The following is a 17,769-nucleotide window of genomic DNA, read 5'->3' on the forward strand; positions in this document are numbered from 1 at the left end:
AGTCCAGATAAGCTGAGGTCATGTGCTTTGCCCGAATGATGGCAGTAATGAGGAAAAATACATTTGCTAGCTCTAAACCTGGTACACGGCAGCAGCCAGGGCTCCAGAGCTTAGCACAAGCGAAGTTATTCTGCCAGCGAGCTCCGTGTTTTTGCATAGAGCCTACTCCTGTGGCTCAGCTAACCTCCTTAAAGCTAGCTCAGCTAACCTTGCTGTGTTCTGCAGGCAGCAGTACAAGTCCACACAGTTACTTCAGTGTGATGCTGGTCTATCAGACCTTCAAACTGATCCCTGTACTGTATAAGACAGCAATCTGGTGTCACCTGTGAGCAGAAAACTGTGGCCACTTACTGCTTAATAGATTGACACATGAATTAGCATTCTTCCACCTGCACAAGTGGCCATTACGCCCTGCCCCCCACGGAGTTTAATAGCACTTGCTCATTTTTGTGATTTCCTCTGTTGATATCTGTGACCGGGGAGGTGAGAGCTCGGTGAGCTGGTGAGTGATTTAAGGGCAGATGAGCTGTCCCACACCTGGTCCCTCTGTGTCCATTGGTGGAGCTCCCAGGCAGGGTGTTGACTTGCTCCACTTTGGCAAACGTATGTGAACACGTGCGGGCAGGGTCGAGCTGGGGAGGGGTGGATGCCTGCAGTCTGTGCGTGCAAACCCCTGCTAGCCTTCACAGAGGCGGGCAGTTTGGAAATCCCTGGCAGGCACGGAAAAGCTCACAGAAGTGAGCCTTCAATTGCAGGGTGCAAAACTTACTGCTGAAATTGAGGGTACCTGTAACAGAAAGTGGAGTAGGTGGGGAACAGAGAGGTTTGCTGAGCTATGAGGTCTCAGGGTATTTAGGAGACCCTTGGTTTGCCTTACCTTTTGGCAGCTGGAACAGCTGCTGCCTTGGCTGTTAAGCATGGTGCTTTCCAGGCTGAGCAGAAAGGCCTGGAGATGCAGAGCATCAACTGTAGATCAAAGACCAAGCAGATGAAGGGTGGACATAAAAGTAGAGTGGAAACAGGGAGAGCAGTGAGCAAGAGGAAGTGCTCTGCCAACCACAGGTTGTCCGCAGACCACAGTTTGAGAAGCACAACTTCCTGAGCTATGCGTTTGTCACCAAGGTGGACCAGTAACACAAGCATTCTGCAAGGTAGGAAGGACTACTGAAGAGGCAAGCCTGCCTCATGGGACACACTGAGCCTGTCACGTCACTTCCATTATCCAATTTTTCTGTACATCTGAGAACCTTACAATGCAGGAAGCTCCCATGGCTTGCTTAACACTCTACTTCTTTTCCCTTTCTTTTCACCTATCGGACAACAAGAAACTTGTTTTTTATTTCTGACTAAAGGGTGGCAATCAACTGCGTGTGATCTCTGAAGACCTCAAGAACTTTCTTTTTCTGCTTTTTGGGTTTTTTCATTGTGTTTTTTTTCCTGTTTGCTGGTTTGATTTTTGACAGATCTCTTGGCTCTGTTATGAAAAAGCATTTATTAAAGCCTGAATTTTCTGTGACGCAGTGTTAACATTTGGTGCACAAAGTTAGCTGTTGTGCTATGGGTTTTTCCATGTGTCACTTTGCTGCTTTCCCATCTTCCTAATACTCTGCTTTACAATGAAATGATTCAAGAAGTTTACAGATGACAGAGCTCTCCCTGTAGCTAGGTTGGGTGCAGTGCCTCAGTTCCACCACCTGATGGAAGAAAGAAACGAGAATCCAGCAAGGTGACCCAAGCCTGGTCCAGAGAGTAAATGAATCCTTCTCTTCCATCTTGGTTTAGTTTGATCTGAACTTATCAAGTGAGCGAAGATGGGCTGGCTTATGAGAATAACGAGAAGGCATCGAGAAATGACATCTAAGATGGAAGCAAAATGAAGCTTGATGTCCTCTAGCTGGGGCACTGTATAACTTCCCTCCCACTGAACTGAAAGTAACAGCACATGAATTCACATGTGTCTGGACAAAGGTTTTTAATGAGTCTATCTAATCAGAAGTGATATCAGACCGAGGAAAGCAGAGGTAGCTATGTACAGCAAGGGTCTAACTGATGAAACCTTCTTGCACTTCTTTTGCTGCTACTCGTGTAACTCTGATTGTTCCTTCTCCAGTGTGCTGGGTTCAGAACTTCATGCTCTTTTCAGCAGGAAGGTGGCTATGAAAAAAAGGGATACACAGATCTGCCTCTATCACCAGTGGCACAGAGCCCTGCAACCAAGTCCAGCTGGGCTGGTTGTGACACGGGATGTAAAACAGGGCTGTGAGTTTTCTGTCAGTCTTTTAATCTCAGCACCATCATCTGATCCATCTCCACGAAGCCCCGTGCTCCCAACTCTCCCTTTTAACCACAGAAATTACCAACATTGTCCATCTACTTCCACTGGGACTGGTGTGTCAGCTTCAGGAGCTTCTGTCTTTTCCTCCTGCTTCACGTGCTCCTTGTAAACTGTGTTGCTGTGCTTGAAGGGTTTCCACATGTGAGCTTCAGACACAAGCTGGCTTGTCCTGAATGGTATCCCTTCAGTACCAGGTGGCTTTGGTGCAGAAGGTTGCTCTTCACCTGGCACATGGAGTTTATGGCCACTTGTCTGTCTGTCTCCCTCAGTAGCAAGCCAGCTGGCACACGTTTTAAGACCTGTGGTGCCTGCTCTGCTATAAATATAAATATACCAGAGTATCTCTTTCCTTAAGGACAGCACAGCAAACCCTTGCTCTTGCTCCCTCTTGATGTCTTCTAATATTCAGGGGGAGAAATAAAAACAATAAAACATAATAATAAGAAACTAGCTCCTAATTCTTACACCTGGTCTATTTAAGCAATGTGAACGCCCTCAGTCTTTACTTATCAGTGCACTACAGAGCATCTGTTTTCTGATTTAAGATTCAGATTTAATGACACCTGACGCATCTTCTCAGATCTGGCCTGGTGACAGGCAGAAGCTGCGAATGTGCAGGAGTGAAGAATTCATCTGACAGTCCCTGCTGCTGTTGCATATGGTTTCTGTGTGTCTCGGCTGCCTCAGGGAAATTCAGAGTGACCAGGCCTATATAGGACAGCCAGGAAGCCCTTAGTGTCAGCAAGTTTGTGGCAATATTCCTAAAGTCCCTGCAAAGGTATGCCCAGGCCTGCACCTGCATGAAATTCAGTGGATTATATTCCCTTGCAGTTCTGATGATTTCTGGGAATATTCAGCTGCCAAGTGTGGCTCCTCATTTCTAAAGCAATGAGTCATGGTGGTGTTATTACTTCAGTGTACAGTCACTGTGCAATAATTCAAATCACTGTTGTTGTCATTATTACTTCCAACAAGCAGCCTGATACCTTCTGCCAAACTGGGGCAGGTGTGTGAATGTAATCACTGTGCAATTAATTAACCTGTGTTGCCAGTCAGTATGCAACACACAGCTCCCTTGCATCCCAACTCAGTTCAATTTAGCAGAACGGCTGCAGGATTTAAAAGTACTTTGCAGTAAGAACTCAAAAAAATGAAAAGCAGACAGCTCTAGGGCCAGCTTTTCAGCTTCGCATCACACAACAAAAATGAGTACCTGCCTGTATCGGTCAAAGGGTTTTGCAGGGCTGTGGGAGAAGGAGGAGAGAGTTGCATGTTATTTCTGAAAACTGTGAGCTTAGGAATCATGTGATGCATGAATTCTGAGCGAGCAAAATACCAAAGGTCGGCTGCTCACCGCAGTGTCCCTGCAAATCCCTTCAACAGGCAGCACAGCAAGAACCTGGGAGCTGCCTGGGCTCCCTCCTCTCTGTGCAGCTACAGAGCTGCTGCCGAGCCAGATTAAATTGCTGGATTAAGCACTCCTGCAGCCAGCATCTGGATCTTTGTGACAGCTGTGCCCAGGAAAGAAGTCAAGCATGGGTGCCGTAACTGCGTCAGCTGGTGTGGCATGGGTCACAGCATTACAGCTGGAAAAGGTCTGTTAGGTCATTCACTCCCATTTCTTAGCCAGCACAGGATTTGACTCAATAAAGTGTTTGCTACTGCTCTAAACATGGCATTTTAAGAGATTTGGGCAATGCAATCCTCTTCCCCTTCTCTTGGGAACTTATCCATCATCTGTTATAACTCACTGCCAGGAAGCGTCTAGCCCAACATTCCCCTGTTTTAATATGATCCCATTAATGATTCTTCTTGCCTTTCATTTTTATCAAGGCCTCCCCTTTTGCTGAGCTGTCCTTTCCTCCTCCTGTACAGGTACAATAGCCTGCTTAGTTCCTTCTGGGCTGGGCTGGCTTTTGAGGGGAGGATACCCCACACCAGGGCTCTGAGGACCCCCAAAAGGCTGGGTTCCTGTTCTGCCAAAAAGCCTCATCCACTGCCCTTAATTATCTGCACTGACAGACCCCACACACTCAGATCGTGAAATGTTTCCATTAAGACAAATATTTTCAGATTCTTCATTTTTTATCTTGTATGTCTAAGTTTGGATTGATTTTCTGGTTTTCCTCCATTCTCCAAAACTTGGACGATGGGCCCTACATGCAGCCACATGCGTTGGAAGGTCAGTTCTGTTATTTTTCCTCACCAGTCTGTTATTCTTGTTGCCAAACCCACGTTGCTGCTGTGAGCAGGGCTCCATCCAGAGACGTGCCTGTCGGAGGGAGCAGAGGGCTGGGCTCCTCTGCCTGCATCAAGCCCGGATTCCCCCATGGGGAACACCGCACCAGTGTCACTACATGCCTGGTGCTCGCCAGGTCCAAGCTGCTTTGTATTACTTCCTTGTCTTTGCTGATATCCCTCATTTCCCTCCAGGCAATGGGATTCCTGAGCATCAGTGCTTTGCTGGCCCTTTTCTTTTCGCCTTACGTGATTAATGGGTAGCAAAGTTCAGCATCCTGTCACCCTCTGGTGCCGCAGCAGGACATTATCGGCATTGGCCTCCTTTTTATCTAGGTTTCACACATCACTAGCAAGATCAGATTCATGCTGGTGTGATTAATTTGGGGGGCAGTTTTTGCTAACAGTGTTATGGAACATTTCATTATAACTCACCTTTCTTTTCCTTCAGCTCATTACTTTTTTCCCATTACCGAGTATGAATGTTGCCATCCAACACACGTTTTCCTTTCACATGGTTACTAGGCATTTCTTTTGGTTTCTACTGTAAAGAAAGAAACCAAGAAATGAATCAGGTTCACTTCCAAAAGCTGTCCTCCACTGTTTTACTCTATACGTTCAGATGATACTGATTAAAATCATATACTGTTGCATCTGAAAGAAATTTCCTCACCTGTGTGACAAGCTGGACTTTTATCACAAGTGAAGAGGGAGTGTTTCATGTATTTCTATTTGCGTTTTTAAGCGTGGTTCTCTCATTCTTACTGCGTTGGCTATGATCTCGGAAATGGATTGATTAAAATCAAGGTTCTGTGGACTAATACCCTGAATCAGCATCTGGGATTGCAGAGGAACATGTATTTTCTAAGGAAGCTGTCTCTATAGGGTTGCAAAAGAAAAAAACTACTAAAAATAAGATCTCACTGATGGGTTTGGGATTTGAAAGGCTGTTTTTATAAAAACTAACTTTTGGGATAAGCATGCTGTGTTAGGTTAGGCCTTTGAAGGACCCATCTTTTAGTAGTTTGTCTGACCTTATTTGAAATGTACTACTTTAAGATCTGTATCTTTAAAAATAAAAGGAAAACAAAAAAGACTTGAAATAAGACCAAATCAAAAGTGAGAGCCCTCCTCTTTTCAGCTCTGACATCTAAGCAGCAAAGCTGGTGCAGAAAAACATATTTTGTGTATGTTCTCCTACATTTTCTTTACTTTTGAAATCACTTAATCGAATGACAAGCCCGTATCCATGAGTCTGTAGTCTTATCCAGTAGAGCTCTCACCACCAGACCTTTCAGCACAAGTATCTCCACTGACTGCAGTGCTAAGCACATGTATAAATACTTTGCTGAATGAGCACCATAGCTGGAAACCAGCATTTAATACCAGTCTGCCATTAGACTGTGGGACTAAAAATAAACAGAATTAGTTCTTTGTGTCTCTGATCAGAACAGGAATCTAAAAGAGAGCGTGTCCCAGATCTTTAATATTCTCAACAGCATAATTTCAGTATTCTTTACATCTTGTACAGCTGAGAATAAGCTCTGAGACCTAAGGTGCGACTGGGCATTGCTAACGTGTGGTGCTCCAGGATGGCCCCTCTCTTGTCACTCAGCATCTCCCATGCATCTTTTTTGAGCTTCCAATTATGTCTTTAGGACTGGCCAAAATGACAAATGTGGCAGGAAAAAAAGAGGGAAACCAAGTCTTCATTTCCTCCCTCCTGAAGGTCTCTCTGGTGTTTCTCCACGTTTCCTGTGCTCCCTCCGGTTCCCCTCGCTTGGCGCAGGGAAAGGGTTCACTGTGCCTGTGCCCTTTGAGTCTTGTCCTGCAGGACTTGCTGTGTCGTGCTGAGCAACCTCGGGCTGTTTGCAGGGCTGCACCCTGAATTATTCTCCTGCTGCAGATCAGCCTTTGGGAATCAGCAAAGATACCTCTTCTGTAGTGGATAACTTGCTGCTGAATGCATCCTAACACCTCCTCCTCCTCCTGTACTCTGTGAGTGACAATGGAGGTGGAGGATTTCCCCCCCCTCATGAGCAGCCGCCGGTGGCTCCCTGGGTGCAGGGGTGGAGGAGTGTCCACCTCTGCAACCACCAGCACCAGCACAGACTCGTCAGTGGCGACGGGAGCGCTCAGTGTTATTTTTAAACAGTGAGATGCCTTAGTCTGCCTTTTTGCAAACTACCTAAGCTGGGCGCAGAGGGTCGCTGCCAAAACGCAATAGCAGCTGAGGGTGCCTCTAGCTACTGCTGTCAGGCTTCCTCCGAGAGGCTCCGAGAGCGGGGCGAGACACCACACGGGTGCCCATCACAGCTCCTGCGTGATCAGAGAAGTGCTGACAGTGGCATGGCCACAGGGTGAGCTGCCTGGTGTAGGCTGCCTGGCCCCTGCGCACCTCAGACGGACGCTGTGGCCCGGTGTGTGCCTATTCCTGGCTGCGGGCGAGATCTGCGGCCCCTTTCTTCTGACACATCACTCCCTTTGAAGCTGTGAAACATTGCTCTGACGCCTCAGCTGGAGGATGGGGTCCAGGAGACAGGCATGCTCTACCCTCTGCAGCGCTGGCTGCCTCTGTGCATCCCTTACCTCTGTATCTAGGTACCTGTGCTTAGGCAACGTAGATGGATGAGCTGAAACCAACAGACGACAGCGCAAAGCACCCTGCAAGCCTGTCGTCCGAAACGCAGGTGTGCATCATTAGCCTGAGGCTGTAGTCCTTAGGACAGGGCGTATCTGTCTGTTGGCCTGCGCACCCAGTTTGCCCCTGTCATGGCAAGGCGTCTGTGGTCGGGTGCCCCTCGAGGAACTCTCCTGGTGTGTAAGTGCCTCTGTGTGTGCCTGCGTGTTTGCATTTACAGTCCTTGCTCCCCCCACGTTTTCCATTTGCAGTTCTGCTTATACAGGACTCCCTTGTTGTGTTTCAGCCCGATCAGAGATACCAGCGAAGAGGGAAAAGAGACACATTTCTGTCAGGCCACTGCCCTGCGAAGCTGCCTCCCGCTTCCAGGGATCAGCATCCTTGATAAACTCATCAAGACCTGTCCCGTCTGGCTTCAGCTGAACATGAACCAGGAAAGGGCTGGGGCGATACTTGGCAAAGAAACAGCAGGGGTAAGTCCAAAGCCGTTTCGGTTCAGATAACCACATTTCCTGTCCTTGGTGGAGCTGGTTAGGAGAGCAGTGGTTTTTTTCATGTGGAAGCAAAAGTATTTAGCAGACTACGCTCTCTGTTTCCATTACGTTTTGATGCTTTAGCCACTCAGAACAGCGCAAGACAGAAGTAATGGCTTTGGGGAAGCAAGAAGTCTTGTCTCTGGTTTTATTTACGTAGCATGTAGATTCATGGAGATGCCTTCCCATTCACCACCATACTCATAGGTATGTTGACTATGCTATATTGGAACAGTAAAAAAAAATCCCTGAAGAAAAGGCCCTTAAATTCTGGGAGCTGCCGGGAGTCATTTTTATTGCAATAATTGGTATCTGGTCCCCATAAGCTGAGTGTTAGACAATGGCAGACTCGTGCAAAGCTCAGAGCTTGCTTAAGGAAAACAGCTCTGTAGGAAAGGGAGCTCCCCATTCCCGGGGCCTCGGAGGTGAGGCCTGGCAGGGAGCAGCTGGGCCTGGCTGGGCCTGGGGAGAGCAGGTGCAAATGGCCTGAGCTGATGCCAGAGCACAAGGGGAATTCATTCACTCCTGCTCTGAGGAGGTTTGGACCTGTCCCTTGGCTGAGTCGTCCATCCCAGGGATAAAGCTGGCACAGCCAAGTGACAACCTCCAGTGGGACTCACCTGACCAAGCTGGACTGTGCAGAGCACCTCACCCTGAACCAGACTTCTCAAATAAGTTGGACAAATTATTCTCTTTGTTTTTCTGCACTGACTGTAGAGGGAGACCTGAGTGACTGTCTCTGATACAGCCGTGTACGGCCCCGAGCCTCCTCGGTCATTAGCCACTCCCTGCAGGCAGGGCTGTTCCCCACCACGAGTGGCTTTGGGGACAAGTCTTGCCTCTGTTCCTCCTGCTGACACCGTCCTCGGGCAAGGTCTTCAGCTGCAGCTCGAAGCAGGCAGGAGAAGAGCTGGTGCATCAGAGGTGTCCCACGGCAAGGGCAGGCTCTCCTGCCCACTCTGAGCCCACCCGAAGCCAAATCAGCACCACACCTTTCCCACCACCAGTGAAAATGGAAGAGACTGGTTTGCGTACCGGTCCTGACCCAGGCAGTAGGGTTAGGTACAGCTCAGAAAACCCACCTCCCTCTCATCCAAACAGCCGTGGTCCAATTTTAGCCTCTGGAGTCATGGCAACCAGTCGTGCCCATCAGGAGAAGAGAAGTGATTCATTTCCAGGTTTCACTTCTCTCATCGCTTACATTTAATTTCAGATGAAGCACTTGAGCGATGCAATGTGCCGTCTGAGATCCAAGGTCACAGTAGTCTCTCGAGGTGGGTTGGAGGGACCGTGCTGTCACGTGGGTGGTAGGACCTGGGGAAGGGAGGGCCTCTATGGCTTTTTCCTACCTGCAGATACTTTCTGTGATGCAGAAGGTGTGGGCTGCCCTGCGTTAGAAATAGGCCTGTTTCAGGCACGCACCTGTTTGCCATGCATTTATTTGGATTTTCTCTGCACTGCTGGTGGAGCTGAGCCCGTGGGGTTCAATTTCTTATGAAAGGCAGAGGCCAAGATGTGAGGTTGTGAAGCTCCCCAAAACTGCCTGTTTAGCGTGGATACTTCAAAGTGACAGGAGATGCCCTTATGCCTGGGACTCATGCAGAGAAAGGTCCTGGTTTCTAGACAAGCGTTTTTTTAATTCCTCTGTCCAAGAAATTAATGTTTTCTTGATAGATTTCCACTGCATTATAGTTGATTAATCATTTTATCAACTCACACTTCTTCTTTCTACTATTAATATCCAGACTCCAGCATTAGCCCAATTTTTAATTCAGTTTTTATAAAAATACCGACTCTCTCCTGCCAAAACCTGCTATGAAAGAACAGATAAAGGTGAAGATTACTTTGTCTTTGTATCTGCAGCTTCAAGGTACAAGCTAAAAATATCCTTGACAATGAGCTTTAATTAGAAACACACTTAGGAGCTCACACAATACAAAGAATGAGATTTTTTTTTCTTTTTTTCTTTTCCTTTTATCTTTTATCTTTTTTATTCTTTATTTTTTATTTTCTTTTTTCTTTTTCTTTTGTCTTCTGTCTTCTTTCTTCTTTGTTTCTTTTTTCTTTCTATATTCTATTTTCTTTTTTCTTTCCTCTTTCTTCTTTCCCTTTTCTTCTTTCTTCTTTTTTCTTTTTTTTTTTTTTTAATTTCACTGGTCCCATTGGTGGGAACCAATGGCTACAGTGGTTCCAGTTAAAGACTCAGGAGTCTCTTATCAATGTGTATGAATACCTGATGGGAGGGAGTACAGAAGATTGAGCCAGACCATTCTCAGTGGTATCCAGTGAAAGGATGAGGCGCAGTGCGCATAAATTGAAACACGGGAAATTCTGTTTAAACATTAAGAAAAGCTTTTTTACTGTCAGGATTATTGAACATTGGAACAGGTTGCCCAAGAGGCTGTAGAGCCTCCATCCTTGGAGGTAATAAAAACCTGACAAGACACAATCCTGAGTGACTTGCTGTAGTCGATCCATCTTTGAGGATGGGGGTTGGACTAGATGATCTCCAGAGTTCCTTCCAGGCACATCTCCTCTGTGATTTTGGAACCAGTCAATACACTTTAAGTCAGTGCTGCCATCCAGATGGATCTTAGACAAGCTGGGGGGACAGGGCTGGCAGGAACCTTCCGAAATTCAACAAAGACAAAGGCAAAGCGCTGCCCCCGGGAAGGCAGACCCCCGACAGCGATCCGGGCTGGCACTGCCTGGCTGGGCAGCTCTGCAGGAAAGGCCCTGCAGGGGCGGCGGGCAGCGAGCTGGGCACAGACCCACTGAGGAGAGGCTGTGGGACCAGGGTTTGTTCGACCAGGAGGAGAGACAGCTTCGGGGGGGACCACACAGCAGCCCCCTGGTACCTACAGGGAGGTCATGGAGAAGATGGAGCCAGGCTCTGCTCAGCACTGCATGGTAGGAGGACAAGAGGTGACAGGCGTACATTGAAACCGGAGGGGTTCAGACTGTGTATAGGGAAACACTTTCTCCCTTTGAAGACGGTTAAGTGGTGGGACAGGTTGTCTGGAGAGGTTGTGCAGTCTCCACCCTTGGAGATTCTCCAGAACTGTCTGGACAAAGTCCTGAGCAACTTGGTCTGGCCTCATGGTTTCACCCAGGGGGTTGGATGAGAGCCCTCCTGGGGTCCCTGCCAGCCTGAATGATCTTCTGGTCCCATGAAAAAACTCTGCCATGAGACACTGTGGCCACCAGAGCCTTTGGCCTTATGTTCCACTTGTGGACACTTGAATCCTTTCCCTCTCAACGTACAAGTGACTCCCTTGCTTTAGACTGAGACTGGGACATTCTAGGGTGAATTGTCCATGATTTAGGGCACTTATGTGAGGCGCATCACTTGACAAATTGTAAGTGCAGCTTTATACTCTTCAGTTAGTGAAACAGTTTGCATTAGGCTTAAGTCGGACATCAGTGATGCATAGAAATTTTGCTAGTTCCTTCGCAGGTCTGAATTTCACCCAGGTGAAATGTCCCTTTATTCATGATTTTGTCATGTAAAGTTCAACCAAGTGGAACAAAGCTAAAATAAGGTCATTTAAGGGTGGATTGTACAGATAATTGTACAATGCCAATGACCTAAAATAAAATTCAGAAGCTCACATAATGTAGCTAAGCTCTTGACTCCTTTCTCCTTTTTCAGATATTCTTGGTTAGGAAAGAGGGTAACGTGAACAACATGGTCCTTGCAGTCCGCCTGCCAGTGCAGAACGAGGCTCCCGGTGTGCTGGAGTACAACATTAAAGAAGAAAAATCAAGTAAGTTCTTTACATTATTTGGTCTTGCTCTGATTATTGTACTGAATCCTCTTGTGATCACCGGTATTTATGTAACCTCACTTGCAATGAGCAGGTTCCTCTTGTGACTGGCAGCAGATCTTGCTTTTATGGTGTAGTTCAGTTAATATTTCCTGCAGCTGCTTTACCTCAGCTCCCCTGTGGTTCTGCACCTTGTGTTATCATTTACAGACTTGCAACAGGAAAATAAAACATCCCCAGACAAGCAGGCCAGCGCTTTGATCAAGTGAGAGGAGCTGCCTTTCACCAGGTGGAAGTCCTGAGCAAAGCGCAAGACACTGACAGACTAAGCCTTGTTAACTCACCGTCTCTATTTCTGCCGCTGAATTGGGGCCCACCAGGCACCTGACATCTGCTACACTCCCTTTTCATGCACCTCATACACTCATACTGAACAACCGGTTACTCCTGAACTGTTTGACTGTTTTCAATTCCTCGCTGTTTCTGGGAAGCAGCTGGGTCTTGGGGCTGGTGGTAGCGGTGCTGTTCCTGATCGGACAGCCAAGTCTGCCGTGAGCAAGCAAAAATGAACCCACTTCACAGCCAGCCATGTCTGATGCAGCCCTCGGTGTAAATGGATGTGTAAGGCATATGATTTCCACTTTCCAAGAAATATTGGTAAGCATGGGAATTTTGGGATAGTCATAGAAACACACACTTGAAAGAGTTCATCAAAATAACTTCACACTATTTATTTGTATGAACACATCCCAATCCCCTGTCACTGAGCTCTGCCCCAAAGCCAGCTCCCCTGGGTATATGTTTTACTCTCTGCTAAAACACTTGTGTTTCTGCTGATCAATGTTGCGGCTTATTTCTTCCCCCTTGACAGTTGCTCAAATGAATTTTTTCCTTCTCATACGTTTCTTTGCATACCTCTGCGTTGTAAACAGAATTTAAAGCCAGAGGGACAAGTGAATCTCTTGATCTGCTCTAATCTCAAGCACAGACCACGGGCTGTTGCAGCGTTGCTCCTGCATAGAGCGCAGCTGCCTGCCTGGCTGCTGCATACCCCCAGGAAAGCTTGCTCTCTCATCTGCGTGCACCTTGGAGCACGCAATTGCAGAGATGCCGCATGTGTTCAGTGCTCCTGCATGAGGGCAGGAATAGCAAACCTTTTGCCACAACTTCAGGTGTCCAGATTAAGAATACAAGGGCAAGGGTTAGCTGCAGGGTGGGGAAACTTTTTTCTTTATTTAGTTATTTGAAGTTGACCTAGGGCTTAGATTTTGCATGGTGGGGAATTGTTTTCTGATGACTCAAGTTTTCCTTTGGATAAAAGTTAAAAAATTGAATCCTGCCATCCTAAAAATGTCATTTATAGAAATGTTACTTCTTGACTTGTGTCCTGTGCCATAAAATCTGATTTCTTTGAGGACAGGCAAAGTAAAACGTAGTACAAAAATTTCACTGTGAGCTAGCCTAGCTAGAAAGACTTTTCTGACATGTTTTTCAAACTTACTTGCTTGCTATTTCTAATTTATCAGTAACTTAACGCAAAGAACACAGCTTTCTGGTAGGAACAAGAATTAAATCAGTTTCCACCACTTTCATACAAGTTGCAAAGTAAGTGGAGGAGGGTAATTAAAAATTAGCTCTCATTCAAAAAGCAGGAGAACTGCCACCACATGTGCAAGCAATCCCAGCGGCCATGAGGCTGATGCATTCCTATGGTGGATATTCACATTATTTTTAGCTTGAGTTCTGTCAGTGTTGAGCTGTAGAGAGCCTTTCAGTTCTCCATCCCACACTGTTTTGACAGGAGCACACTGGGCTCAGGCACGGTCTTGCTTTTGCTTCCTTTCTCATTTAGGGTAAGTAGCCTGGCTTTTGAGTTTAGAAGAAATCGAATTAATTCCAAGGACTATATCTGGTGCAAGGGGAGATGGTAAATCTTCTGTGTCTCGCAGTAACCTAATACATTAGCTTTGATTTATTGTCTCTGCATTACTCTAACTGCTTTCTAAACTTTTTTTAGGAAATAAGATTATATGTTGTCTGAATGCTTTAAAAGAATTAAGACTAGAATCTGAGCTTCCTTGCTAAGTACCCTGGTACATCTGGATTGCCTTAGCTTAATGAAGTGCCCTTCACTCTTCCCTGGTATTCTGTAAGTGTCAGGGTAGGAGACCTCTGAGCACCCCAGAGACGTTATCTTGCTGTGGAATGCATGTCTGTTGAAAGTTCGGTGTTAAACTTCCTGAGAGTGTGTAAAGCACGCCAGCTGCATAGCCTGAGGACCACTGTAGACTGGCAGGGTTTTTCCAGGCATCTAGTCTTTAACTTCACAAAGTCCCTCTTTAGTTCTTCTGTGCTTGCTAAAAGGAGGCTTCAGCTTGCCACTGAACATCGCAAACATCAGGTGAATCCTCCTGATAGCTACCTGCTCTTTGAGTCTGCATGAAGTGGAGTAGAGCTGCTGCCCTTCCAGTGCCCTCCAAAAGGAGCAGCTGTAATTCCCCTGCCATTTCAAGAATCCCCCTTCCCAGCTGTACTGGGGACAAGCAGCTTTGGTATTGCTGGCCTGTTCCTAGTATTTCCTTTCTGAGTTGACACATAAGCAATGATCTGTGTAATGTGCCCCACAGAGACCCGTTTGTCCCTTTCTGAGACCTGAGGCCTCCTAAAGGATTTGAAGAAGTGGGAACAAGTTCCCTGTTACCTCTCTTCAGCTTGTTAGAATCTACAGACGTGACGCATTCAGATATAAACTGAAAGCTGAAATTGCCTTGACACATATAGTTCAGATTTTGCAGAGATCCTCCCTTCCAGTTAAAATCCAAGTTGCAACCCTTCCCAGCTTACTATTTTGGAGCACCTTTGCCAGCTGCTTCTTGTCCTTCTCATGAGGACTCAGTGCAATCTCAGCTTCACAAGTGACACAAAGAAGGATGCGCTATCCTTAGAGGTGACAGGATGGCTCTGTGCCATCTCTACAGCGATGTCCATTTCTTACTTTTGCCATATGCAGCTTTAAACTGCAAGTTTTACTGCTCAGCTGTTTGTAAAAAGCTATTCTCATCCCGTCCTACTTTTCAGATAGTATCTGAAGAGGTTGTCCCCAGTATCATAATGACAGTGTGGAGGTTGCTGCCCAGACCCAGAGGTCCATATATAGATGGCCATTCAACGAAGTACAAAAAACCAGAAGCTTCCTAGCATTGCACTGGCAAATAATGATGGATCATTGTTTTTCTCTTTCTTTTCCCCAGATCAGATCTGCTTTGTTGACGTTTGATGAGATATTTAGGGAAGTATAGTTTTCTGAGGGGAAGACCGGATTTAATTGTGATTTTTTTTAAAAATGGAAATCCCCAAAGAACCCATTAGGTAAGAGGGTCAAGAAATGAAACCTCTTCCCATTTTTTCGTGGGGAATTTTCACCTGTTCTGTGAAGTAGCCCTTAGAATCATAAAACAGGAGAATTAAGAGACTGGACTTTAAAAATTTTCTTCTGGTTCTTCATCTTTGGTTGTAATTCCTCCAGAGACAGGAAGGCTAAAGCCTGGTTGCAGCCGCAGGTATGGTAGAGACCCAACAGCAGATACCACGTGGTTCATCAGAAAGTTGACAAACCCAGCAACTTTCAAAGCCTTGGATCTCTGTGGTTTTGCTTCTCGGCCTGAAACATCCCTTACTTCTTATTCAGAACAGTGGAAATCTCCCAGAGAGAAGGCTTGTTACAAGATTGCTCCATTTAGAGATGCAGTGTTGGGAGATACCTCTCAGGCTCAGCTAAAATCTCAACTACGTTGTGCGCTTTCAGTTCTGAGAGCTGTCCCTTACTTCTGCTTCATCCCAAAATGGAGCCCTAGAACTGAGGACCTCAAGAACTGAGGACCATTTCCTCAGCTGAGTCCTACCCTTGGCCTTTCTCAGCAAACCAGTTGTAACCTCAGGTCCCAATTCTCCTTCCCTTTTATGTGTATACAGTCAGAAATCATTCCTCTGACATCAATGACATTGCAGCACTATTTATATTAAAAAGAAAAGAATCAGGTGTTTAAAGTAAATGTGCATGTTTGAAGTAACATATACTGAGAGCTTGAAAGAAGCGTCTGAGTATGACAGACCACTTGGTGCAGGTACTGACAGTAGCTTTTACTTTCACAAAGAGTTATGAAGTCACATGCCACAGGGGTAAACTCCTTTGATAGAAGAATGCTCTAGCACCATATACTGAGTGTAATGGTTCCTTTTTTCTAGGGAATCTTGTGAATTATAGCTGAAAATCATTTGATTTCATGAAACACATGAGTTGGCCATGTACTTCTCAGGAGTCTTGCATATATGCTTTGGTGCGGAATGTGTAGTAATTGTTTTCCAAACTCTTCTGTACCAAAAAAAAAGGATGTGATTCCTTTCCAAATATGCAAGGTGACGCAAACAGGAGAAGTATCTGCAATTGCACAGAGTAAAGAAGAACATATTATTCATATAATTAGAAATAACTATGGAATTGATTTGCCAAGTCAGTACTGAACTCCTTGGACTTATGTCCTAAGGGGTTTGAGGCTGGCCTGATCCTGTCACGGATGCCCGCTCTTGTAATCATGCTCCTGCCTCCTGCCTCCCCCATCGTTGTTGCTGGCTCTGCTCACTTGGAGGTTTATTTTCCTCAGGCTGTTCACATGAGCCCACGTTGTGGAGTTGCTGTCCTTGTTCCTTATTTAAACCGTACCCGTGTGGGACAATCTGCCACCGGATTGTCTTCCAATGCATTGGGCCAAGGCTGAGTTGAGCCCCCAAAATCAATGAGTGCACAGCTGAAGGAGGGGTTTGTGAAGGCTTGCCTGTAGTGTGGTTATGTCATTTATTACAGGAAAATTCTGAGATTTAAATTAAAACTCTACCTGCTCTGACCCTTCCGGCTTCTCTGGAGACAAACACTGAAAGAGCTGGAGCATAACAGAGGTCTTGAAATAACCTTAACACAATCAAATAGGAAAGCCTAAATAAATAATCTCCAAGTAATACAAAAATGTCCAGATGACGATTAATACCACCTTTGAAAGATGAGACACAGTGCCACTGGACACAGTAGATTATACTCAATTTCTGCTTTATGGACAGCAGCTGTACTTCAGGTTATATGGTATCGCTTGTGGTAAGGACCCACAATAAACCTTGACAGAAAAGATACAGGCAATTACTGCACTCCAAAGCAGTTTAAGAGCAATCACTGAGTATTGCTGCAAAGTTGCAAGTCTGGTAGCAAAAAGGATGTTGATAAAGAAATCCAATGTCCTGCCGTGGTCACCTTACTTGGCCTTTCTTAAAGTTGGACCGAGCTCAGGAAGTACAGGCTGGAGCCTGATACGAAATGCTTGAGACAGACAGTAAGGATTTAGGAGAAGACCACAACTCAAGTAAAACATACAGCAGCAGTTTACCTGCCTGGTTAATTCTCTAACTGTTTTTACCAAAGGAAATCTGTTTGCCATGAAAGTTCATGAGGACCTGACCACTTTGTACATCCACCACCCACTGAGCTCTGTCCATCAGGACAGAAAGAAGAGTTACACCAGGTCTAGAGGCAGCAGGAAGGCAGGCCTTGCTGGGGGGTCAAAACAGCAATTTAGACAAGCAAAGGTGTTCCTTTGCACACTGGATTTTAAGAAGGGTGAAATCAATCAGAAAAGGGAAGAGATTATTTAAGGGCTGAGATTTCACAATCTACTTTCTTGCCTTAATAACTCCTAATAGGTGCAGTCTAATGCTGTGAAAGCAAGCTTAACTCTCAAAGCCAACTTTGTCCATCATTACCAAGTTACTTCAGCCACTTCTACACTTCCATTCCTCCTTCCCAAGCATATATGGGGGGAAAAAAGTTTTTTATTATAGACTAATGCCATTTGCACAGGATAAAAAGGGCATGTGCAGTCATTCTGACTGGCCTGTAGCAGTAACAGATGGTAATTAAGCAACAAGTAATCAGGCTGCAGCATGTTTACAGAGGGGCATTAGAGTAACATGGGGATGGACTTTGCTCATCTTTGCAGGCTTAGCTCTAAACAAAGCTGCTGAAAGCCCGGTCTTTATAGCCCAGCCAGCCTGACGTGAGGGCTGTGAGCGCGGCTGGCATGGTGGCAGAGCTCAGATGCAAGGGATACAAATTCCTGCCTGTGTCCCTGCATGGGTCGGTAGGTCCGAGCGCTGTGTGAGGGCACGCACCGAGTGAGCATGAGACAGGGAAGAGGAGGCAGATTGACTAGG

General features: G+C 46.1%; 1 protein-coding gene across 1 annotated transcript in view; it reads left to right on the forward strand.

Annotated features, from left to right (window-relative positions):
- The window catches only part of RIN3 (Ras and Rab interactor 3), a 70,399-nt gene that overhangs the window by 12,960 nt on the left and 39,670 nt on the right, over window positions 1–17,769 (forward strand). The window contains exons 2-3 of the mRNA XM_075503453.1: window positions 7,501–7,687; window positions 11,400–11,514. Coding sequence (XP_075359568.1) covers window positions 7,501–7,687; window positions 11,400–11,514 — 302 coding nt within the window. The remainder of the gene's footprint in view (window positions 1–7,500; window positions 7,688–11,399; window positions 11,515–17,769) is intronic.

The sequence above is a fragment of the Mycteria americana genome, chromosome 5 (genome assembly GCF_035582795.1).
Source record: "Mycteria americana isolate JAX WOST 10 ecotype Jacksonville Zoo and Gardens chromosome 5, USCA_MyAme_1.0, whole genome shotgun sequence".
Classification (NCBI taxonomy): Eukaryota; Metazoa; Chordata; class Aves; order Ciconiiformes; family Ciconiidae; genus Mycteria; species Mycteria americana.